This window comes from Dermacentor andersoni, chromosome 7, assembly GCF_023375885.2.
Source record: "Dermacentor andersoni chromosome 7, qqDerAnde1_hic_scaffold, whole genome shotgun sequence".
Classification (NCBI taxonomy): Eukaryota; Metazoa; Arthropoda; class Arachnida; order Ixodida; family Ixodidae; genus Dermacentor; species Dermacentor andersoni.
The window spans coordinates 162,267,013-162,293,813 of NC_092820.1; the positions used below are offsets into that span (position 1 = coordinate 162,267,013).

The following is a 26,801-nucleotide window of genomic DNA, read 5'->3' on the forward strand; positions in this document are numbered from 1 at the left end:
TCCGTACTTGCTGTAACCCCTTACACGTTCACCATACAAAAGGGGTTTGTATGTAGGCACGAAACGACGCGGACACACGTGGCAGCTAGGGGCAGGAAAAAAAAAGAAGCAAGGCGGCGACGCTGCGCGAAGACAGGTGTGTCACTGTGCCGCCCATATCGAAAAAAAAAAAGAAAAACTTTCTTCCTGAAAGTCTCTAATCGTGATATCCCTACGCGCGCCGCACGATCTCTGAGGCCACGCTCTGGTCGCAGAGTTTTGTATAAAATACGAAACTATGCATGCCTCCCATCACTGAGGGCCTCTCGCGCTACGTGCGTACCGGCAGTGGCATAAGTTTAAAGGCGTATTCCGTGTGTTTCGACTGCACTGTTGCCGGGCAGTACATAGTGACGGAAGTGTGGATGCTCCAAATATATATATATATATATATAGGATGTAAGAGTTGTTGTTCCTCACTACAGATCTTTAAGAGTAGGGCCAGTGACAACGACGATCCTCCGCAATGTGGTTGCCGTATAGCTTAATAACACTTGCTTCACGCGGCGACACGTGAACTTTTGACGTTGAAACCATTTGCGCGTAAATTTGTTCGCTGGAAGCTGCGCTCCATGCGGCCTGCGCCTCCTCCTTTTTTTGTTTGTTTATCCTAACCGGTAACCACGGAGGTGCTGCACGCGGGGACCTTCGACTTCTTTCAGGGCTATGCCATAGCAATCTTCGACTGCTCTGAGAGCATTAGACACTTCCTCCTCAGCACTGACGTAATCGAGCCTATGGGCAGACGCTTATTTTGGCACCGAAATCCGGAAGAGCAATGGTTACTAATAATGTGTAATAGGTTGATTATTAAAAGAAAAGAATTAAAGTCAAAGTTCAATTTTTTTCTCAAGTTTCGCTCCGTAGCGTCGGTGTGACGTCACAAATTTCGAAACACTTATTTTTCGTATTTTGGCCGTTGTGGCTCGGTAAAAGTAGTCGCAACTTGCGCAACTTCTAATTCCAGTATTTGACTCTTACGACACGATGCAGTCGATATGTACCAATAAGAAATTGCCTAGGCCCGACCGAGCGGGCGCCGTCAAATCAGTGACATCACGGCGCGCTGCTTGGTGTGGGAAGGCGCCGGCGACGTCGCCGCCTGTTTTTCGATTGTTTCTTTTTTTGGCTTGCCAAGTCAGAGTGGCTTTCTTGGTATTGTAGGAGGGTAATTTACTAATACACACCTCGGATATCTTGTTTTTGACAAAATATTTGGTGGCTTGGGTCTTGAAAGCGCGCTACGTGTCGCCGTCTATCTATCTATCTATCTATCTATCTATCTATCTATCTATCTATCTATCTATCTATCTATCTATCTATCTATCTATCTATCTATCTATCTATCTATCTATCTATCCGTCCGTCCGTCTGTCTGTCTGTCTGTCTGTCTGTCTGTCTAATTTCTTTGTGCTTGTTTTTTTTTTTTTGTGCGCTACATATATAAATTATCTTAAACGTCCCCGGCATGCCACTTTAGTTTCGGTTTGCTTCTTAGTGGAAGCCCGCACAGAGCGCACACACCGTGGTGATATGTCTCATGCACGGGTTATACAGCAAGAGGCGCGACTCGAATCCAAAAAAAAAAAAAAAACGGCTATTAGAGGTGCAACGAAGGGAAAACGGCGAATTCTCGCTAAATTACCGCGACACGTGCGATGTCGGGAACACCCACGACTCGCTACACAAGCGCCTCCCTTTGTCGCTGCAGGCCTCTCGGCGCCTTCCCATTTTTTTTCTAAAACAAACGACGTTCTCCAGCAGAGACAGGCGGCGGGCAGAGCTCACGTGTCGAGCACTTCGCGCGCACTTGTGTTCCGGTTCGTGACGTAGGAAAAAAAAAAGAAAAAAACGCTGCCGTCGCATGCGACTCGCCAACCGTGCACGCGCTCTGTGGGATACCACGCTGGCCTAACCGAGGAAAAGAAAGGCAGTTCCCTGATCTCGGTTCTCAGAATCCCGTCCACGCTGCTCGTTCCTGCTTATATATATATATATATATATATATATATATATATATATATATATATATAAGCTGGGCATATATATATATATATGCCCAGCTGAAGCCTTAAAAAAACTCGGCTAATAAAACGCGGTAGTAAATGGAGCGCGCACATCCTCTTGACACCCATGTAGACGGGTGCTAATGCGGACTTGCACGCTATATGACACCTCAACTTGATTTTGCTGCGCACCCTTCTTCTGTAGGGTGCTGTATAGCACCCCATGGTGTAGGCAACAGCACCCTTAGGTTGTCTGTCTGGCGACGAACTGATTTGCACGCTTAAGGGTGTTAAAGTTTTTAGTGTGATAGTTGGCTCGTGATTTAATTGAAAAACGACATGAAGGCACATTCTCGCTCGTATCTTCTTTTTCTTTTTTTCCCTTTTCCCCGCACTATTCTTAAGGATAAATCGCTTCTTTTCCCTTTATTTCCCCACTAATGCTCACCGCTTTCTTCCTCTCTTTCTTTCTTTCTTTCTTTCTTTTTTGTTACACTCACTGGGCGAATACGTGTGGAAAGTAACCATCGTCGTTTGACGAAACTTTTGTCGTTCGTTACGTCGTTAATTCACCCGCTCACCTTCTCGGACTACTTGCATAAAAAAGAAAGAGGAGCGTGTGCTCGACAGAACACGTGAACAGCGCGGATGCCGCACTCGCGGTCGATTCGACCTTTGACCCCACTCCCCGTTCGGCAAGTTGACGGCGCTCCTCAGCCGCAGCGTTGGAACACGCATTATTTAGATGCTGCTGGCGTAAAGGACTCCGGGATCACCGCTTTCCTGCCGGAAGCTGACAGCAACGAAGGACACTTTTTTTTTCGTCTGTGTCTCGGGTTTATTTTTTTATTTTCGGTCGCGTCTTTTGTCCCCACACCGGCGAGAGAGGGACAGTGTTCCTTCCGGGTTCCCTAAAAAAAGCACGCGGACCTGCTAGTGCCTGCGCTTGCGGCCAAAGCGATTGGGACGGTATTATTTTGGGACTCTGTGCTCGGCCATCGCTCCCGCGTAGATGGGCCGAGGAGGGAAAATAAAAAGGGCGTTGCGTATGGTTGCATATGCGACAAGCGCCCCCCCTCCTCTTACCCGCGCAGGTTCTTTACTGTGCGGCGTCGGCTGTTGTGTATGTGGGCGTCCTCTTGCGTGACGACTGCCACGTGTTTGGGCGTCCCCGCTGGCAAAACAACGGCGACAAAAAAAGGCGGCGAATAAGTGATGCCTAAAACACGGCATGGCTGGCGTCACTATAGGAGAGACGCACGGTGTTGGGGGAGATGAAAAAAAAAAAGACAGTGGCAAGAGGAACTGAGGTTTTGTGTGTGTGTGTGTGCTCGAGATACACGTGGTGCAAGGTCAGGGTTGACGGGTCGATGACCGGGCGACAAACTAGCGGACCCCTTGTGCCTGCGCAGACTCTTATTCTCTCCCAGGGCTGCGTATGGGTACGCACGTTATAGCCGTTAACGAAGAGTGGCTGTCAAAGCCGTTCTTTTTTTGTCGGCCGAAAATGCCAGCACCATATGCTCCCGACATGCGCCGATTTCCGGCTATTCGTTAATACCTACCAGACAATGCATTGCCGCATCGCTCATTGTGGCACCGGTCGAATCTCGTTATAACGAAGTCGCATCCGACACTAAATTGCCTTATGTCCGATATTCGTTGTAAGCATATGATCATGACAAGACACGCATATCGGCGACATTTTTCTCATTTATTTCGTTATATCAGATAATTTGTTACAGCCATGTTCGTTATATCGAGGTTAGACTTATTCTAAGTGGAACTTATGAAGTGTTTGGAGTGACAGCGTGCTTTACTAGTACAAAATGTAGAACTTAGTACGTGCGACAGTTGAAGTTTTCGTAAGCTTGCTCCACGAATTCAGGTAAATATAGCGACCCGAGCTGCCGAAGCCGAAATGCTCGCTGACGTCTTTACTAAAAATTAACAACATAGCTCCATCTACAAAGTAACAATATTTTCAAGCGAAGCATATGTACAACTTTCATTAGGCAAACTCAGCTAGTGCCCGTATTGAAGTACTGGCCGAGCACTGTTTCAGGGACCTGACGAGAACTGGAGCACGTGAACGGTACTACAGTAAACCCTCGTTGCAACGAAGTAATCTGAACAGGAAATTTATTTCGTTATAGGCAGTATTTTGTTAGAGGCGGAAGATTTATAGTAACGCGAGAACGTGAAAAACTTCGAATGAAGGCATTTCGTTGTAACTAGAGTTCAACGTATGCAGCATGGCGTTACCGATGGCCAAATGATAATATTCCGCACGGAAATCGCAGTACAGGCTTCGCATCGCTGCTCCGTTGCTTCATTCCCAAATATGCAGTGGAGTAAAGCGTGATACGAAGCAAGTGACATTTTGGGCAGCCATTGCAAGCCAATACGAGGTTTGATGTTTTAATGCTGGCAGACCCTTATAAAAATGAACGTTAACATTCTTTAGAACTCCTACCAACTTTCTATTTACTTTATTGACAGTCTATTAACATTTACATTCTAGTAACATTTGTTCACACACAGTCAAAAGACTTCCTTCTTACTTTTGTATAAAGAATATTTTCAATACACCGTTAACAGACTTTCTTCTTACTTTTCTATAAAGAATATTTTCAATACACTGTTAACAGACTTTCTTATTACTTTTGTATAAAGAATGTTTTAAATACACCGTTAAAAGACTTCCTTCTTACTTTTGTATAAAGAATATTTTCAATACACTGTTAACAGACTTTCTTATTACTTTTGTATAAAGAATGTTTTAAATACACCGTTAAAAGACTTCCTTCTTACTTTTGTATAAAGAATATTTTCAATACACTGTTAACAGACTTTCTTCTTACTTTTGTATAAAGAATATTTTTCAATACACCGTTAAAAGACCTCCTTCTTACTTTTGTATAAAGAATATTTTCAATACACTGTTAACAGACTTTCTTCTTACTTTTGTATAAAGAATGTTTTAAATACACCGTTAATAGACTTCCTTCTTACTTTTGTATAAAGAATATATTTAATACACCGTGAAGACTGATGATGATATGTAGTGTTTATTGGCGCAAGGGCCAAGTGTGGCCTTCTTACTTCTTACTTCTTACTTCCTTCTTACTTTTGCACACAGAATATTTTAAGGTCTCCATCAACATGTATTTTTCTAACTTTTATCTCTATAACCACTTCAGTACTGCGTCAGAAGGCTAGTTACTTTTGTGTAAAGAATGTTGTACTATACATCATCGAACTATATTTTTTTGTTTGAAGGACATGTATCCTCAGTACGTCCACAGCTCGTACTGTTTGCCAAAAAATATTTAGAATGGGAAGTAACCTGAGAGTTTCTGATAAATTTTTCTAACACACATTACTGCCGATATATGACATACTCAGGAGTCAAGCTCATTGTTTTAAATCATAGTCCCCATCCAAGTGGGTAGCCAATTGTTGACGGAGTGCTCCTAAAATGTTTAAAGAAATATGTTCGTAAATTCTTAGAACTAATCTTTTAGAGGATCTACTGGACTACGTGAGCGCGCGGTGACGTCAGCACACTCCGAGAAAATTTGCTTGCGCTACACCACCTGACCGGTGTGATAGCGGACTACTGTACAGGCCGCGCACCAGTTGCAGAGCTTTATCCCGACCTTGGGGCTGGTTAATTTAAGGCCGATTTACGCTTGAGCCGTGACGCATGCGGTCGTGCAGAAAACTGTATATTTCGCCCACTGGTTCACAAATTTTGGCATACACTGGGCTCGCACATGCAATGTAAACCGAAATGTGTGTACCAGTCTACGAAATGTGCAAATTTTCACCCGACCACATGCGTGCGGGCAGGCGGGTGGTGTGGTGTAAGGCTCGAGCGTAAATTTGCTCTTACCACGCACTGCTATTGCAATGCCACCAATTAGCTTTGCAACGAGATAATCAGGTCAGTGCATTCTGCGATATAAATAGTACGCCCTAAGCTGGAACGTGTCAGCATAGTAGCGTCACGATATTTGTTAAAAAGAAGAAAAAGAACCGAAACTCAGGGTAACACGGCGCTGGAACGTTGCCGCTCAAATGTCCAAAAGACTGCAAAATACAACTACTGCTGAGTGAGAGCGTGTATTGACCTGAGAAGCGCACAGGTCGAATAGAAAGAAAAGCTGAACTCTGTGCAAGCAACACTTTTCTGTGAAAAAATAATTAAATTACCCTTACAGCATAAAAAAATGTAGCTTTCTACGCGTTCATATTCGCACGCTTTTGTCCCTGCCTCCTACCGACGGCTTCTGCATATTAAAGGAAATAGAACCTTGCATCAAAGTGAAGGCAAAGTAACTATGTCAACTGATGTGCTTTATGGCGATCGTAGCTTGCTGTGTGTGAAAACAGATCGAAAAGAAATAATTATGCACTCTTAACATTCAGTGATCTTGCTTCACAACACGGCGACAAAATTTTGAGCTCCGACAAAGGTTCATGACATCCGTAATAATGGCATTCCGTATGCCAACAGCCAGGATATCAAAGGCCATGCTTTTGCCGTGCTTCGGGCGTCTGAAAACTGCTAACGTCATAGCCGCCCCGCTTCGGACATATATTTGACTATAAAAATAGTACTACAATGTGCTTCACCACTGGGCGCCAGGGAGGAATGTTTTGTCTTTGAAAGCAGCAAGTGCTAAAGGATGCTCTTGCGCAAAATAGAATAACCACATAATTTACCCAATATGATTTTATTGTTCTATGTTTATTACATTTCGAGAAAAAGTCGGTTTTCAGAAGAATAATTGGCTCGAAAGATAAAACTATACAGCCCCTAAATGCCCAACAAAATTGAGCCGGCTACCTTCTCAGTTTTTTTTTTTTTTCAACCTCGGCCATGAGGTACATTCCTCCCTCTAAGTGCAGTTCCCAGAAAGGGGTGCGTACACAAAGGCCGGCCACAGCTTTCACCAAGAGGCGAGGAATGTATAGGTGTGAGTCAACCATCGCAAGGTAGCGGGGGAGGGGGGGGGGGTGCATGTTTCGGCTTAAAGAGGGGCTTTAGTTCCGCGGCGGTCAAGGCGAAGCAGGTGGATGGAAAGAATGTCACATGCCTCTCCCGCGCATGCGCACAAATTCGACAGTTGGCCGAGTCGAGGCAAAGAGGAAGACCATCGCAATCGCTATCAGTTCCTTTGCGACGCCGGCATGGTACGGTCGAGCGATGTAGGTGTTTCGTGGCGTATTGTAGCAGCAATCTAGCTATTTTTGCTGCTATTTATGCTTATGCTGTGTTGTGGCTAATTCATCGATGCAAGCCAACCAGCAAGGTGTTTGCGAAGCCCACGGTGCTTTCTTCGTTGCGTGATGTGAGCGTTTCTGGAACTTCTCTGCCAGGTGCGATGCAGTGTCGTGTGAAGTGATTTAATATTGGCACTGACCGTGTTTTAAACTGCACAAATAGCGAACAGCTGTTCCTCAAGACTGCTATGCGCCGAAGTTTTCTCTATCTCCAAATTATATTAAAAGGTATGTTCTTTTCCATCATTTTTCATAAACATATTATTTTGATGTTATTTTATTTCAGTTTCTAATGCCGCATTTTGGCAGGTTATTATAGCGCGAACTGTAACGACGTGAAATGTTCTAAGAACGATTTTCTTACCTTTTTCAGCTGCCCCGCGTCATGGGGTTCGCTTGAAGTTGCTATAAACACGAAGCGTACAAATACTTCGTTTTCACAGCGTTCGCAATGACCTAAGGTCTGGTAAATATTGTCTGATCATGAACTCATTCTTTGCTCTTTCCTACTCTGGCTGCACAGGATGAGAAACAGTAAACTATTGAGCGTATAGCTTCACGGTTCACAATTACATATTTTTCAGCGAACCGGTTCACAATGACATAGGTTGCACTGGATAGACAAGTGCGAATGTGAAAGAAAATCATTCGCACCTGTTTAACCACTGCAACCTGTGTCATTGTGAACCGGTATATTTTGACACTGACATTTTGTTTTCGAGTAAAAATAAACGAACACGTCAAATTACAGAAGCGTTCCATATAATGTGTGCTTAAAAATGCATCAGTCAGCCATTGGTTGCTATCACTGACAAAGCATTTGTATTCTTGAATACTGCTTCAAGCTCTGTCATCTGTTTATATAAAAATGGATGACACGTTTTGCACATGCTCGGTGCAGCTAGCTGGCGCTGTTACGTTCATTCCTTCCAAAAATAACTAGCTTTGAGTAAGCGCTCGCGTGTCCACCTTCTCTGCGTCCGTGTCTACTGTGCGTGCTACGAATTTCACCATGAATAAACCATGTAATTAACTTTTTAGTGAGTAACTCATTTATGCAGGTAATTGGTAGAGAAACCCATCTTGTACACTTTCCTAATTTTAATAACACGTAGTAAATACAACGCAGCAAAGGATATGCATTGAATAGTGTGCCCCATCCTTGTCATCTCCTCTGCAAGTAAACAGGGATGACGGTCACAATTTTAGCATTCATGTGAACCTTAAAAAGCTGTTCTATGTATGTGATATGCTAAGCTGAACATGATGTTAACACTGACCATCTTGTTTCTGTGCAGGGTTGGTTCATTCTGCAAGCATTCCGAGACATCAGCTTGCATAATCGATGCTTGCTAGAGATTATGCGACAGCTGCCATGCCGTAATCAACTAAGTCATTATTCATTTTTTTTTTAATTTCTCTACTACTTCTCTCACAATTCTGTGTAAATATTTTCGTGTGAATAAACTTCTTTCAGTGCAAACTTGCATTTGTTTTCCATTTACGTGCACCTTCTAGGTTGCATACTGCCGTTTACCAACATGTTCACACATACTGACAAATGTTTACTCTATGCTACTAGGTCGTATGTGGGACAAATGTTACTAGGGGAATAGTAAGACGTCAATAGCAAGTACATAAGCACATGTAAGTAAAATTTTGCCAGAGTGTTACTAAAGAGCCTAAAGACTTGTGTTGGTTGACGGTTAGTAGAATGTTTACAGACCATCTATGAACATGCTTCAGTTGAAGTACGGTAGCCAATTCTTGATAGGATCCAATTCTTGATAGGATGTTACTAGGGTGTATAAAGACAAATGTTAATAGGGGATTGGTAGAAAGTCAACAGAAAATATATGAACATTTTTCTTTTGAAAGAATGTTAATACGGTGTATAAAGAAAGCTTGTTTATAGGGGATTGGTAGGAAGTCAACAGAAAATATATGAACATTTTTCTTTTGAAAGAATGTTAATACGGTGTATAAAGAAAGCTTGTTAATAGGGGGTTGGTAGGAAGTTAACAGAAAATATATGAACATTTCTCTTTTGAAAGAATGTTACTAGGGTGTATAAAGACAAATGTTCATAGGAAATTGGTAGGAAGTTTAAAGACATCCTATGAGCATGTTTCTATTGAAAGTTGGTGGCCAATTGTTTCTAGGGTGTTACTAGATCGTTGTTAGGATGTATAAAGACAGCTGGTAGGATTTCAATTGACTGTTGGTAGGTTCTAGTAACAAAAGTCTATAGACTGTCTAAAAAATGTTGCTAGAAATTTTTATAAGGGGACGAAAACAAAAAATCGTCGACCGCTGTCTATATTGCGAAGCGGCTATATCATACGATTGATTTCTGTTCATCACAATCACGTGATTCTCGTTTAACTTACTTTATAGTCCACTTCAGCGTCACACGAAACGCTTCAAACGATGGGCGCAAACGTGCAATTCTTTCCGCTACATTATGCGCCATGCGGTAACGTCTCTGAAAGCCATGAGAATAATTTTTATTTTGAGTCTTATCGCCAGAACTTGCAACCGTCTCGGGCCCTGTTTGCGATATGCCGCGGTTAATGGCTCAGAAAGCACGTAATGCACCGAAGACTCGACTTCTTTAAATGTCTGTATATACACTTGCTCGGAGCAGTGTATAAGCACTCCGAACCGCACTTATGCGAAGCGATTTCCCCACTATGTGCAATTTTGTTGGAGCTTGTCCTTGCTTCTGCGCGGAGTCTCTGAAGCCGTTCCTTTCAGGCACTTCTGGGGCTCGCGAGAAAGATGCTAAAGAAGAAAAAAAAACGGCACTTAAAGGGTCATTTCTGAGGAGATCCTTGTCCAGATTTGACATGACCAAGCAGCCCTGATAGCGGAGCTGATGGAAGAGTTTCTCTTTCGTGCACTGCAGATAAGGTGTACACGGCGTCGTCGCATACAGAAGGGAGATTCGAGGAGCCACGGAGGCGCGCTGGGCAGACGATCGTTACAGCTGCTGCGTGCGTTGGGTCTCTTAGCCACATCGGCATGCTTTCGGAATGAAAGCGTCACCGGAATGGGAGCAGCGGACTTCTCGGGAAACCACGTAAATTTGGAGAATCGTAAAAGAAATAACTGAAGTACACGTGCGGAGACATCCCGGGAGCTATACAGCGATGGCGCTCTCTCAGTCTTACGTGGAAGACCTTCAGGTGACGCTCAGAATAGCAAAGGAGGAGGTCGCTCACAAAGTAAGACTGCTTAAAAAGGAAGAAAGGGGGGGGGGGGGGCGGAAGAAACGCAAAAAAAAGCTCCATTTGTCTTTCGGCCGAGAGTCCCCCCCCCCCCCCCCCTCTGCGAGCTGATCTTATCGGCGATCGCGTGGTGGCGCTGTCGGCGGGAGCGCACGCGCTATCTCTTCGACTATGCCATGCGTCGCTCCCGCATTCCGCAAAGCGACTCCCGAGACTCCTCCCCGAGTGGTGCCGCTCTAAATTCTTTCTTTTTTTTTTTTTCACCGTCGGTTCAACGAAATTTGCGCAGTATCCGAAAGTGTATTCCAGGCTCTTCGCGTCGTTAGCCCGTGGACGTATTCCTTTCTTTGTCGCCCGCATGCAGCCTTGTGGACGACTGCAGAGACGTGCTTCCCTGGTGTATAATACCGCGTCTCGCTCACACAAAAGGGCCGATCTTTGTTCCCCTGAGACGTGGCGCCATTAATTTCGCTCCACTTGAAGGGGTTTCCCGTGTGAACAGGAGCCGCGCGTATGCGCCCGCGACGCGTCGCCGATGTTCGCGTGTCTAGACAGCGCCAACGTGGCTGTTGCTGCCGCTGCTGCCGCTGCTTAGGCGCGGCGTTGACTGCGACCCTCAAAGGTATGCGTTTGGACGCACCGCCTAGTTTATGTCGGCAATTTGTTATGGAGAGAATACCTGAACGCGAACTTAGTAACTCACGAGGGTATACGTTTCGCTCATTTGCAGTGTGCTGATGCAATCTGTGTATCTAGCATTCCTTTATATACGTAAATACGTGTTCCGTCTAGCGAAATAATTCAGGGTTAAGAGGCTGGAGGGACTGCCTCCAGGCGTCGATTGTATGTGATTCGGATATAGGACGAGTTTTGATGACGAAATGGCGTTTGACTCCGGTACGACAAATTGTGTCATTGTCGTAGCCGCCGTTGAGTTCGCCGTAGACTTGCAGCCTTTTCTGAAATTTACGTGCGACTACAAATCAAGGTAGACCGTAGGGTACTTGTAAAACGAAGACGAGTCAAGAGAACCAGAGGAAAGGGTAGGTACCGTCATTCCTGCGCCAACATTTCGACTACATATATGGTGGTCACGTGGTATACACAACGCGCTGACGCGACAGACGCACATGAGTCTCCGCACACGAATTACCTATACCGGTTTGAGACATCAGCGTTCTTCGATTAACGTGGCAGGAAATTGCTGCTTTCACACACACTGCTCCACTGTCCACCCACTGTTCCACTGGCCACCTCCACTGTCTCATAACGAACCTGCAGTTCCAGGCCAGTTTCCAACGCGGTATCTAAAATACAGTATTGATGTCTTCTAATACGTGTTCTGAATTAACGGTCGAACTTTTTCTTTTTTTTGCGTGCACGCAGGAATTGAATGACGAAATAGAGTATCAGGAGTTTAACATTGAAGAAGAGTGATACTCACAGGGTTCAGTGTAGTTGTTGTGATGGAGCGCCTCCAGGATCAGCGTGAACGACCTCTGCAAAACATAGACAGAAGAAAACCACATGACATATAGGCAACATCGTGCTTGTCGACAACCCTTAACAGCGCGATATATAGTGGAATTGCACTTGCGCGCGGACAGCGTACGTGTATACGTCTTCATAACGGGCTGTGTACGCTGGCAACACCCTTACCGTTAGGGCTTTCCAAAAATTTATAGAGGATGGCAACGGAGCTCTGGCTAGACGTTCGATGACAGAAGAAGTAGTTGAAGGCTATGTAATCACTCTGACAGCCTTGGGCGCACGGAAATATCCGATGGGAGAGTTACATATATCTCTCCCTGTAAAATTATCTTGTCAGATATTTGTGTGCATCTAAGGCTGTCAGAATGTTTATATAGTTTTCAACTACGTATTTTGTCATCACACGTGTAGTTAGAGCTCCGTTGTTGGCTTCCATAAATTTGGTAAGGCCCTAAGGGCAAGGGTGTTATCAGTGCGACAAACAAACACCCTTGAAAGCATATTTAGCTCCAGCAAACAAGGACGGAAGGGAGACGACACCACAAGCGCATTGTGGTGTCGTCTTCCTTCCGTCCTTGTTTGCTGGTGCTAAATGTGCTTTCAGTTTACCAAGACGCCCTACAAATGGCAAACACCCTTGAGTGTGTAAACATTTTCGGGGTGTACTGCATAGTTCTCATACGCGATATTATTAACTGCTGACAGCGCAGCCCGCGCGTTAATGAAAGAAATATCCAATGATCGACTTCGAACATGATCGTAAAACGCCAGTTGTACGATAACAGGCGGCGGTGCTGCGAATATAAATCATGCGCCCGAGCATTCTCGGCAAGTATTAGAGTAGTATACAATATGGAGTACTACATAGTACTCGCTCGCGGCGTTACGCAGAGCCACTAATAATCGTGCCCGCGAAACTGGACCCCTGGCTGCACGTGACCACGGGTCGGTACACGCGACAGGAATAGGAACGTCCCTCCTGCGCCAGCTGATGCTTCCACATGGGCTGCCTGCTTCGATATTGGTCCAATTATAACGCTCTTTCTTTCTCCTTCGCATCGCGTTCGTGCGGACGAAAAAAATAAGCGCAATAACGAACCAGAAAAGCTAGAAATAGTCGGCGGGTTCATTTTTTAAAAGCTGATTTCACCACCTCCTCCCCCTATACCTCCCATCTCGGCGCGCGTTCGTGCGACCATGCAGGCCGGAGCCGGAAGCGGTCCGCAGTCATCCTATCCTCGTGGGGACGAATTTTTTGGAGCGAGCAAGTCCTATAAAGAGGAGGGGGTGTAGAGGGGGGGATTACGGCGGGGGGGGGGGAGGGGGTGCGACACCGTACAGAATTGGGCTGCAACCGACTCCCGCCGCATGCACGTTTCGTTTAAAGATCTCGAGGGAAGGTCCTTCGAGGGCGGCGCGACGATGTCGTGACCGAGTCCTCCCGCCAGCACACCGCGCCGTGTGCGCTCCACTTGCCGCGATCTCGCGCCTCCACTCTGCGGCCTCCATTCATTCATCTAGCACTCCCGAGTCTACGCGCCACAAGGTTGACTCCTGTGCTCGCGCCCGCATACAGCAGCGGGGAGTTTCTTAAAAAGCCTCGAGCGCGTACCCCCCCCCCCCCCCCTCAGCCTGCAGCGCATGCAGCCCCGCCCCCTCTCCTCCTCTTACACCACGTGCCTGCCTCGAGCTCTCCATAAGAGAAGGTTTCTCTTCTTTCTCGGCCAACTTCGAACCTGTGTCGCAAGCTCCTTCGCCCCGCGTGGAGCCCAGAAAGCGCCTTCTTCCCCTGAAAGTCTCCCGCGGTCTGCATGGATGGAGCACGCATTGGCACGTGCAAGGTCTCCGTTTCTTTTTCTTGTTTTCTTTCTCAATTTTCCTTTCTTCTTCGGGGGGGAGGGGGGGGCAGCGGAATTTCATTTCGCCAGTTCTTAAAGAAGCGGCTTCTAGGTCGCGCGCGCTTTTGCCTAATTACTCACTTTTTTTAAAGAACGCCCCCGCCCTTGCGGCCGACACCGCGGATGCACGCGTTCCTCCTCGTCTAGCCTTTTATAAATAGAGCGACTTCCTTGCCAGCTTCTTCTTCTGCTTCTTCCGGACAGGGAGCGCGACACAGCCTCCACGCCACTCCCCGCGGCTTCGCCTTTCCAGATTCGAAACCTCCTCCTCACCACACTTTTCTTTCATTTCTCTCTGTATTATCATTTTTTTTTATCATGCGTTGGTCGGCTATAGGAGGCTTATCACGCAACTTGGCCCGGGACAGCTACGGAAGGTACAAAAAAAAAAAAAGAAACCCGGAGAAACGAATTCTCAAAATTATTTTTCACGGTCTTCCGTCCCACGTCGTGCGCGCGGCATCAACCGCGGCCACGGCAGCGGGGAAATGTGTTCTTGATTACTTCCGGAAGGCGGCGGCTGCCTCGAAGTTCCTCTTCACCTTGGCGCGTTTTTTGGATTCCGCCCCCCCCCCCCCCCCCTTCGTCTCTTCTCTTCCTCATTTCCGAGCGCTGGGTTTTCACTCCTGCCGCGAGCCCTGCAGTTTCCCCTCACGCTTCTCGGCAGTCTGGTCTCCAGCCGTTGGCTCGATGGAGCGACGCGCTTGGAAGAAAAAGAAGAAGAGAGAAAAAACAGATAAGAGAGAAAACCGCGTGTCCCGTTTCCGCGGCTCTTTCGCTCTGTTTACTTCCTCCTGTCCGTCCTTCGCCGCCATATACCGCCGCGTCTCAAGGCTTCCTCCACCGGCGCGTGTCTCCGGCGCCGGGTTCGAATCCCACCTCGCCTCGCCGACTCCGCGGCCGGCCGGATTCGTCGGCGCGGCAACGGAAAAGCGCCGGTGACGTTTTACGCGCGCGATCTGCTGCGACAAGGGGCACGGTCCGTCCCGTCTGCCGACACCCGTCAGTCATTCAGTCAGCCCGACTGACTTGATCCGTTTTTTGAAGCTCTTGTCGCGCGCTATACGGGCACTTGTCACGGGGAATGCTTTACGAGGCTCGCTCTGTACGGGGAAGGGCGCGCTCCTTGTTGTGTCAGAGCGCTGTAGAGGCCAAGAGTGACGGGGGCTGATCGTGCAACCCGCGTCGACTTGTCTCGCCAATGCAGTCGAGTGTGTCCTCCTTTTTCCCCCCGGAGATGTCACGCTGGATGACATGCACGCGCGTCGACCCGTGCTTGCGTTCTCTCGCTCCTTACCGTGATGAAGGCAGATGACTGTACATGACAATATAGCGAGGGCTGAACGGTCGTGCCGATGTGGATGAGAGTCCATAGTGAGAACTGGCACGGCGAAAAAGCGCTGCCTTGCGTGGTATTGGCACAGAAAGCCACGTTTCTGCAAGCTCGAACTTGCAGAATTCTACTCTTCTGGATGATTAAAAAAAGAAGGACAAGGCGCACTTTGATTTTGTTTGCATTTCCATATGCGGCGTGAAATTACATTGCAGACGTTTATGCAGAAGAAAGCGTGGTAAAGCACCGCATTGCATGTTCAGGTATCGGAAGACATGCACAACGACAAAGCTCTACGTGTATTACCGCAGCATGGGAAAATGTTGTATAGATATATGGTCTTCTATTCCGTGTCTTCCCAATTCACATCACGTTGGGAGTTGACATTACTTGCGTGCTTAAAGATAGGCTGAAGCACCTTGTGAAAAAGTACGCTTCGCCTGTTGACTTTGGAGTCGTGCAGCGAAGCTACAAAATCAAACGCACACTTTCGTTCTTTTTATGTATTTTCTGTATTCCCGAAAAGCCAGATTTCAAAAGGTCAGTAGTGGAGCCACAAATGCAGGAAAATTTGGTCCATTAGGGCGGTATCGATTAGTACGACTGCTACCATGGCTGCACTTGCCAACTTCGACCAGACAAGCGTGATTGGTGCTCTGAAGTTCGACTCTGCATTTGGTCGATGTCGTTACTATATTTCGTCCTTCATATTGCCTTCCGACCTGACGTTGCTGTTGTCACGTGTTTACTTAGCAGTAAGGCATCCGCGCGCAGCTGGAGTCAGCGAGAAAAAGGCGTCACGGGGCCTCTCCAGCAGTCACACAAAACACCGCTCGTCCAGTTGCGAGAAAGCTTAAGTCGTGATGCTTTTTAGCAAGTTTCAGTGAAACACTCCTCTCCCTCATTAGGCGGACCCCTATTCCGCCCTTCTCATTGAAAGAGAGACAGAGAGAAACATATATTTGTCGTGATGCTTCGTCCTCGTCACCATTCTATACTACATCAGGTCACCGCCGGCACTTTCATGATCACATACTCAGAGAGAGAAGCGGCGGATGAAAACTTTCGGGGGAAAACGGACGGGAAAGATACGCCGATTCCAACGACAGATACGGCGCCTGCGGCAAAGCACGCGCAGTCTCGGCCGGAGAGCGATGACAATTTCTTATCCGCGGCGCTCTTAATGTCCCGCGAGAACAGATGGCCGTACGCGTCGCGCGACGATCGGAAACTTCTTCCCAGCGGCCGACAGAGGGCGGGCCGCATTGGTCACGCTCTCTCCCGAAGCGCCTATAAACGTTACCTCTCTCTCTCTCTCAACCCCCATTCCGCATCGTTCGGCGAGATCGCCCACCGCATTGGAGGGGCGCCATCTTTCTGCACCTGAATGGCGGGCTCCAGGACAGGTCGCTTCGTCACTCGGTATCTATCCGCACCTGAATGGCGCGCGCGCGCATTGCGGCAGGTCGCTTCGTCACTCTCCCTATCGCGATGAAAGAGCCGCCCCAACCGGCAAGACATCGTGGGGCTGAGAAATGAAAAGTGGGCGGCAGCAGAGGTAGAGGCGGAGGGGGCTTCGTTTTGAATCCGCCCGAGATATATGCTGCATCGTTAATTTTTCTTCCTTCAGACGGCTCTAAAAACTCGCCGTCTCTCTATCTCTTCTTTTTTATCTTTGGTTCTTCTTCTTCCTCAGCGTCCGCCCTGTCGCGCTAACTGCTGACCCCGTCGTGTGAGTCAAAGTGTAACCAAATGTTCCGTGATACGTTCCGTTCAACAACTTCTTCGCATTCGTTTAGACTTCGAGTCGCCTTCGTTGTTTTCAGAGGTAGAAACAAGAAGGTCCGTCTCACTAAGAATATATTCCTTCAGTCCGTACCCTTAGAAGTTGTGCCTTCATTTAAAACATTAGGTATATTATTTAATGAAAGAATGTCATGGGATGATCATGTCAGCTTTGTAACAAATAAATGTTCACGTATTATTGGTCTTCTTTACAAGAACCGTGAGATACTACCGCGAAATGTAATGCTAATGCTATATAATTCATTGATACAATCGCATTTCAGCTATTGCCATTTAACCTGGGGTGCAACAACAGCAGGCAATCTTCAGAAACTACACTTGTTACAGAAAAAATTTCTAAGAATTGTTGAAAATGTTCCGCATACCTACCATACGGCCGCACTTTTCTTAAAGTATAACTTACTACCAATTACTAAACTTTATGACTATCGTCTGAGCAAGTGTGTGAAAAACGAGGTGTTGAAGAACATATCTTTTCTATCAAAATTAGCTGGTTTAGAAAAACGAGATGCAATGTACAGCACAAGAAACATAGCACAATGGAACGTAAAAACATACAGAACTTTCTATGGTAATCAAACATTAGAAAATAAACTACCACGACTTCTTAACAAACTCGCACAAAACGATATTGATCTCCAAAACACAACACGCCACAAACTGTTCGAGTATTTTTTACACTACACCTAACCTTTTTTTTTTTTTTTTTTTTTTTTTTTTTTGTCTACCCAATTCTTCTTTCTTTCACCATCATTGTAAGTTTTTTTTTCCAGCCAGGACAATGCTGTTGATTTTATGCTGACTACTGTAACCGGATAACAACTCTGCTATATGTATTTTTTTTTTTTCCTTTGTTATCTGTATTTCCTGTATTTTCTTTTCTTTTTCGTGTGTGTGAAAAAAAAAAAAAAAAAAAAGAAAAAGAAAAAAAAAAAAAAAAAGGGAAAGAAAAACAACCACTGTATTGCTGTCAAAGTGGGGGCCCGTGGCCTTGTCAAGCTGTCCAACGGCAGCTTTTACTACGGGTCCCCGCCATCATCTGTACCATGGTGGCAAATAAATTTGAATTTGAATTTGAATTCTCGGAGCCGAAAATAATCCGAGCGCGCGTTCGCCTTCGCCGTGGCTTTCGATTCGCGAGTGTTCATTAGTGTCACCGGAAACGTGGAATGCCTGCGGCGATGCATTCATCATTCGGCTCCACTTTCTTGTTTGTTTGCTGTGCGCATAAATGACGACTGCATTTCTCTCAGCACCCCACACACGAAGCTTTCCTACTTAAAAAAAAACAAAAACAAGAAGAGGATCGGTGGTGAGCTGAGTCACTGCGCGTTTACAGTCTTGAGGCAAGCAAGTTCGTTCCCGCCGACTTTACAGCTAACGCCGAGTGTTTGCCTGCACGTACTCGAAAAGTATGACTTGACGAATGTTCGAGCATTCATTGGAGCAGCGCAGCAACAGCAGTTATAAAGATTGCGAATGAAGCGGTAAAAGACTAACACATGACGACAAACGGAAAAAGTTCCAAGTCGATGAGAGTAAAGACGTGCTACTTGTAAATGGGCCAAGGTTTTGGGCTTAAAATGGTCACTGCGGAATTTGGTTATTCAAGAGAGGCAAGCTTGGTAGTGTGTTCAGTTTTGACAAATCAGTTCTGCGGAAATCTGCAAGGCGAATGAAGTTTCATGAATGGAAAGATTGTCGTCCACCTCAGTGTGCCACCAAACAGATATGAACGACCATGCATCCCGAAAAGGCGTTGGTCTTGAGTTCGGTGCTCAGACCAACACGAGTTTTCTTCAACCACGAAGCTTTCTGAAAATCCCATACGGGCTTTCGAGAAACCCGGAAGACGTTGATGCCGAGTTTAATCCCCGGACCATCATGAATTTTTATTTTCTTAGAAAGAAAACCCGCATTATTTCTCAGAAATATTCTTTCTTTCTTTCTCTTCGTAGTCGAATAAAACTTCATTCTAGTCCGGGGATGGAAACAGGGACCAACGCCTTTCCGAGGCAGTCCCTCTGCTGTCTGAGCTAACCAAAAGGCTAGCGACAACTCGAATCGACAACTCGGAGCGTAGGGCATTATTCTAGCTATGACATCGTCATCACCATTTCGGTTAATCCTGACAGGTAGCGTCCCACCACCTTTCCAGGAATGCCGAGTTTTCCACCGCTTCCAAGAGGGCCACGGTATTCAGCGCCACTCATGCGTCCGTGCACACAGAAGCAGCGTCGCCAGCTCCGAACGACAAGAGCAGACGACACAAACGAGTGAAGCGTGCAGAGTGCGTTGACTTTTCCTCTGTGCGTCTCGTTGTTCGCTATGCGTATTTTCAATACGACGCGCCGGCTAGGTTCTTTTTCTAAGCTCTCCACGCACGCACGCCGCAAAACTTGCGCGACGTCGCCGTTCCGCATGTCACCTGTTAGCGACGGACTCCGCATTTTCCACGGTATTTCGCTATCTTCTGCTTTCACCAGCAGCGCGCCACTGTCAGCTCGTCTTGCCAACGCCAAACGAGCTACCGGTACTCGCGTGAACTCCGCGGCGGCTGGCTTCTTCACCCCCTTCTCTTTCTCGTTCTCCTAAAAGCACCCCTTTGAAAGACCGGAATCCGTAGCGATGAGACGAATGCGAGGAGGACGAGGAAGATGGCGTTAGAGAGTGAAGCCCCTCCTCGCCTTGCTCTCGGTGGCATCTCCATTGGCCGCCACCGTCTGTTTCGTCGTCTGTCCGAGCAGGCCACGCACTTCCCTCCCTCTCCGCTCTCTTCCCCCCTCCACGGAATGCTTCTTCTTCTTCTACGCACCGCTTCTTCTTCCGTGCACCCCCCCCCCCCCACCTCCCCTTCGGCTATTGACTCGCATCTCTCCAGAGGTCGCTACTGCGCGACGCTGCGTGTACAGTGCGTGTGTGCGTGCGCTTTCGTGCGTGCGGTGCGCCGTCTGGAGAAAATGAGAGCAACTTCGCCCCGAACCGCCCTCGGTCAACGAGATTGGCATTTCCTTCAATCCCCCCCTCCCATTACACACCCCGACTCCTTGCCCTTGGCGATTCCCTTATCGAGAGAGCTCGTGGTGCATAGCGAGTCTCTCCGCGCCGCGATGTGTAACAACGAGCGAGGTTTCCGTAGCCGGCGCTACCTGTCTTGCGATTTCCAAGCAGCCGCGCATACATGCCACCTGTTTACTTGTTCTTTACGTCTTCTCTTCATCTGTTTCTCTTTTTTCTTACCTCTTCATACCTGCCTGCCTGAAGCTCTATCCAAAAGCCTGATTCGAATACGTACCACGCAGAAGGAATTGGGCAGCACTATAAGCAAACAATTTCTGCGAAAGTCGGCGAATGCTTCGTGCGCTTCAAAAGGTAGAATTTTCTGATCACCATCGTCCTCGTTGTAATAATCATGATCATCATCAAAACTTGGCATCCAGCCCGCGAACATAGTACGAAGCTACAAAGGAACGTATACGAGTTCTCCATTAAAAAAATAATGATATAAAGAGAATAAAAAGTCGGAATTGGAGAATTTGTGCCGCTTTGGGGATCGAACCGGACATCATATTCCTGGACATAAGTTATTTAGAAGTTAAAAAAATATAAGTGAAAAACAGTCGCTCTAACTGCTCTACCTGGTATAGGAGCGGTCTGTACGCCGCAAGCAGATTAATCGAGTAGTCGATTAGCTAGCTCGCGCCCTGCCATCTGTTATCGCCTTGTTAATCTCAGTTGGTACAGTGAACGTTTCGGTAAATCGTCGGTGCAGGTTTCGTTCCCCAGGATCAGAAGAAACCTATTAACTGCGGGTTTTCTTTGTAGTTCACCGCCGCCATATATATAATGTTGGGTGGGTACAACTTCTCCTTTGTAGGGCTTATTATGTCGAGGTGAAGTTTTCGCTGACGTAACAAGCATCAAATCAATCTAGTAGGCATGCATAATCATTTCCGTAGCCTATCGCACCTTATGCACCGAGGAAGTCGCAAAAGTTCATTGTTGAATCTGCGGCTCAGCAGAGATCAGAGGCGTAAGCGCACATCTTCCTGACTACAAACTGTGCTTTGAAACGGTGAATATTCTGAAGAATATGCACGTTCAATAGCGATCGTTCGCGAGTTCACCCTGAGAAGCAGTGTCCTGTAAGCTGATTCACGTATTTGCTGGGAATGCCGTAAGCACCTCTAACGCCCAGTATTCGACGTTCTTTCTCATTATGAGAACCCTCAATATATCTTCGCCATCCATCGTTGCCACGTTCCTCTTTCACTCGGCCGGTCGGGTGTTTGCTGCTTCTTTTCGCGGGGACAGCGTCGAGAAACGAAATGAAGGCGCTTCCAAGAACGCGAGCCCTTTTCGCGGGTCGACGCAGTCGGCATTTCCGCACGCTCGCGCTGCTTGCGAGGCAGTGCGCGCCGGTCTCTGCAGCTGTCGATAAATTTCACTTTGACAACCGCAGCTCCGCTCCTTCGCCTCTTTTGCGGTCTCGCCGCTTGTGCGAACAAAGACACCACAGGAGCGGAAATCCGTGACGCCTCCAAGGACTCCGTCTCACTTCGAACCCCCGCGGTGGCCGGCGTTCGATTGTGACTCGCCCTGACGTTCCTGGGAGCCTGATGTCATTCCTGTGCGATAAAGCTATCGGGACGCGCTAAAGATGCGGCGTATGTGAACGCGTGTCGTCTGCTTGACTACCGGCGCTCCCGACAGAAGGTACTGATAGCTTTCACGTGACGTCACGAACCCAGCTTATCACTGTGCCGGTGCACCAGCATGGCGGCTACGATGACGTCGTGCAAGTCATCTATATGAGACGTGCGGTGCAGAAGGCAGGACATCCGTCTTCGGACCTTGTCCATATTGTGAAGGGAATGAGTCATAATTTGCGCGTTGATCTGGGGAGTCCCGAGCATTCACACACGGTCAGTGCAGCTATGAGCGCGAATGGAATGTGTTTGCGAGTGCTGAATCATTGATGAACGCGCTTATCCAGGATTGAGCCAGCGTGCTCTTAAGGATTACGACGAGGCATAAGACGGACGTCTATATAATTCTTGCAGCGCACATTCATACTTTCGCTGATAATGGCGACGGTGGTGACGCAGAAGGCGCGGGCGGTGTCGTAAGCCACGCGCTAGCGCTTTGCTATTACACGGAGTACAGCTGTATGTCTGCCCCATTGTTCATAGCGACGTCCAACACGCACTATTTCTGCGACCCATCGTCCACTGCGAAATGAGAAACCTTGTACAAGAGCAACCAATGAGAAGCCTTGGACAAGACTAAAGGCACTACATCAGCGTCTAACCACTGAGGGTTGACATCGTGCGCTGAAGTCGAGTACGAAGCGTGAACACATTTATAGTAGCAAAGCGGCGGTCGTCACTTGAAGCAGAGGCTTTGTACGCCAGAGGGGCTACTTAAAGAGCTGTAGTAGAGCGGAGTGGCCGTATTCAAATGACATCAGAGAATCTTGCAGGCTCTGACCAAAGCTAATTAAAACAACCCCGTAAGTCCTGGACACGTTCCCTGCGAAACAAGTGCTACAGTTTCGGAGTGCGTATAGGTCGGGCGTCTCCTGCACCATTCCCATCTTGCCACGACGGCATCCTCTCTTTCTTCAGCTGTTGCGGTGGATCCGTCTTACAAAGCTCGCCTCCGCTTTTCGAGTCTTCCCCAAATGGAACACGGCCACGCGGGAGTCGGCAGAATTTGTCCTTTTTTCTCAGTGTTTCGCTCGTTTCGTGCCTTCACCGAGGGCTTCGGCGTCGCACAGGAAAGTACGCTTGCGGCGTCAAGAGGGATGCCCCGGAAAGTTTCCTTCGAGTGGTATCATAGGATATCAGTTGTTGTTGTTGTTGTTGTTGTTGTTGTTGACTTCAATTGGCGTTCTTTAACATGCCGGAATTGCACAGCAAGTTATGGGAGACGCCGTAATGACGTACTACATATTATTTTGATCAGGTGGCATTCTTTAACGCACACCTAAATCTAAATACACGAGCGTATTTTGCGTTTCGCGTCTGTATAAATGCGGCCACCCCGACCGGGTATCGAACCTGCGACCTCGTGCTGAGCAGCAGAACACGAGACGTTAGGTTCTGTATAAGAAATACTAAACAATTAAAACCAACGTCACAAACCGGTGTTTTGAACTCTGCAAAACGCACAACAAAGAAGCAGGAGAGAGCTGGTCCTGAAGCGTGAAGGCCGCTTTGCCCGGTGTCGTGCTTCAAAAAGATCATCATAATAATCATCATCAGCAGCAACCTATTTTGTGTTCACTGGGGCACAAAAGCCTCTCCCGTCGATCTCCAAGTGCCCCTGTCTCGAGCCAGTTGACGCGACACTGTCTCCCATGAATCAGTAATCTTGCGATTCAAGAACATCATTTGTCCATAACATATAGTCACTGGGCTCGACCCCTAGCTTTCTTCCTTTAAACCTCTGGGACTTCATAGAAGCATGTCGATGTACTCGGGTACCAAGAGAGGGAGGGGGAAAAAGTAGCTGGTCATTCGTTCGAGGTGTATGAGCACGCAAACGCGCATGAAACTGCGCCGGTCAACGAAATGTCCTGCCAGCCCTTACTCATGCCGGTTTGAAAGCCCCCACGCCTTATAGTCTTTAGGAGTGAAACCTTGGCCCGAAGGCACAAAAGTGGTCCGAAGCAAAAAAAGAAACGTAGCGAAAAGCTCTCCCTATCTCTGCCGAACGGCCGCCCTGCCCCATTACACACTCTTTGCCGCGAATTTATGCGATCGGCGTCCCCGATAGGCTACCGTGGTCCAGGCGCTCGAGATCTCCTTTGCGGAGGGCCGTTTGGCGGCCCGAGGAATTTGTCGCCAGCGCATTCTTCATTGGGTCCATTATGCATTCAAATTGAACTCGGAACAGGTCCTTCCACCGCCATGTGTGTGTGCGTGTCTGTGTGTGTTGTGCTCCTGTTCTGTCCACGCAGGCCCACCTCCCACGGTAATCCTTCGTCTGCGTTGCGTGCCTGCACATGTGCTCGCGCGCTCAGTGCTGCACATTCTTGGTTAGAGAGAGGCCCGGCGATGCGCCTGAGCGAGATAATGAGCACAGCGGGGGGTTCGGACCCAGGCGTGCTAACGAACGAGTTCGTGCTCACAGGGGAAAAAAAGGGGGGGGGGGGGGAGATGGAGAGATAGCGTTCACAACAACACGAGAAGGGACTCACACGATGCATATTTTTTTCCTTTTTTTTTTCGCTTTTGTCAGACCGACCGCTGCTCACTCAGCGAAGGAAAATATATATATATATAGAAACAAGAATAGAGACAGCCAGCGACGGGCTAACTAGTTGGTTAGGGTACCGTGGACCCAGCTGTCGGCTACTCATTTTAATGATCGTTCTGCCTACCACTCCAGCTGTCGTGCGGCAACCACCTATACGACCACCGATCTCTTTTCTACTGAATGCGATAGACGCCTTTACGTTATTAAATGTGCAATATTATTCGACGGTACTGTATGCTTTAACGAAAGGCATTATTGAGATGATGAACGGCCTGTGAAGATCCACCACTTGTCAAGTGCGTCATAATTGTACCCAAGCAAAAGAAGCGACTGTACGTTCTTTAGCCCGTCTGCGCCGACTCTACACGGCAAAAGTGCGCTTGCTTGCAACGGGGGTTCGATAAAATAAGTGGTAATACGCGGCACGGCCCATTATTAGGCGTGACGTACAGTCACGCAACATGTGAGGGAGTATGCAAGACCAGACGACAACATTACACAGTGAGCGTCGTCTGCAGCAGTGGCTTTCCTTCCGGGTTGATTAATAAGCGCCCAGTCTGGACCGTCTGGACAATAATCTTCTGCTCTCTTGCACATGAGCGTAGTGCCCACGACGCCGTCTGCTCGAAGTGCGGTCGACGGGTACTTCGGTCTCACGTCACTCCACGTCGTGCGTTTCACACCTGTAGTCGTACTGCACAGCAAACTAGCGTTCTAAAATTTGCTAATTTCGCAACCGATCTCGACTCCTCGCGTGTCGCTTCCGGAGCCACGCTGAGTTAGCAAGTTTGTGTAAAGACTTTCTCCTTATTTTCAGACTGGCCTCAAGAAAACTGACTTCGCCGGATAGTTATTTTGTCAAGAGAGCTTCCGAAAGGGACAGGCCCGTAGCGGAGATAGAGAGAGAGCATATCGCGGCCGCCCTCTCCCAGTTTCGTTCGAAAGCGCGAAGGAGGCGATTGTCCAGACAGTGTCCACACCACGAGTGCTGGGGGGAGGGAGTGGGGGGGGGGGCAACGTGAGGCTATCAGGTCGGCGGGCGCCGAAGAGGTGCGTTCTCTCGCGCACGCGCAATCAGCTCCTCGCCTCGTCCGATGGCGGCCGGGAGGGCAAGAATGCGAGGAGCGGCGAGGGGGAAATCCAATTAAGAAGAACGCCCCGGGGGCCCCCAGCGATTGCCGCGGCTACCGTGTGCCGGCCCTGTTCCTCGCCGACCCAGGCCGCCCCCCCCCCAACCCCCCCTCCGCGCCCGGGCTAATGGACTTGGGCCGCTCCCGAAGGAATGCCCCTCGGCGACGAACTCTCGCTACAGTCGCTGCAGTGCGGATGTCCGGAGAAGCTCACTGGCGGTGGGTGAGCAGGACCAATTCTTCCCCGCACCGCGCACACGCGACGACGGTGTCTGTGTCGGCGGGACACGTGACAAGGGCGTTTGTAGGAGCATCCCCTTCATCCATCAGGTCTTCTATTCACTGTACAGATCTTAGAACGTTGAGGGATGCTTTTTTTAGCGCCACAAATGAAAGAAAAAGAGAAGAGACGAAAGATCAAGCGCGTCTGTTCCATTTCTTTCACTTGTGGTGCTAGAAAAAAAACATTCCTCAACATCGAAGCCAACTAGCCCAAGAAGCTCTTCTAGATATTCGGATAGTTTGCAAGAGCAAATTCCAGCCAGTCCTGATGCTGGGCATCTGGATTGGCGAAGTCGGTCAGAGAATAACAAAGAGCTTGCACTTACAAGCTATTATATATAATATATATAATATATATATATATATATATATAATTAGCAAGTCCCTTGACTAAACGTTTGTTGACTAAAAGGTTGTTGTGCCTCCAGTTTCTTCCGCCCGTAGCTCCGCTTCCCTGCATATACCAACTTTACTCGAATTCTCTGGCGTCTGGAATCATGTCACCGCACGTTTCAACGCGTGGGCACACGTGAGCCGGCATTTCCTGCGTCTCTCTCATCGCGATACCGTACGACGCTTTCTTGTTCAGTTCCACGCAGGGACCCTATACCGCTGGTTACATCTCACAAGCCGTTAAAGAAAGAAAGCGGATAATAAAGATGAAGAAAATAAAAGTGAACCAAGAAAATTACGCTTTGACCAAGCATTCAGCGTCGTCGAGCTACCGTTTCTTCGGGTGCATGTCGTTCCAGGCAGCCAGACTGACGTTGCCTTTCAGTTGAGCCGGGCGAAAGTAAATTACATAGCCGTGCGGTGCCCCGGCCGAACAACAGAACGCCGTACACAGGTCCACCGGTTGCCGCGGCATTAGCCTCTCCCCCACCCAGCAGAATGTTCGCACACCGCCACCTTCCAATTGCCTCGCCCGCCTCTGCGCAAAGCACGTAGTACAACACTCGCCGACGGTGGCCCCCTTTACTTTTTAGTTTTTTATTTTCTCTAGCGACGGCGTTTTGCTCCTGCGGCAAACT

At 47.9% G+C, this 26,801-nt stretch overlaps 1 protein-coding gene across 1 annotated transcript in view; it reads right to left on the reverse strand.

Annotated features, from left to right (window-relative positions):
- Ser (protein serrate) overlaps nucleotides 1–26,801 on the reverse strand; it is a 122,185-nt gene that overhangs the window by 26,800 nt on the left and 68,584 nt on the right. Inside the window, exon 2 of the mRNA XM_050180408.2 lies at nucleotides 12,012–12,066. Within this exon, the coding sequence (XP_050036365.2) occupies nucleotides 12,012–12,066 (55 nt within the window). The remainder of the gene's footprint in view (nucleotides 1–12,011; nucleotides 12,067–26,801) is intronic.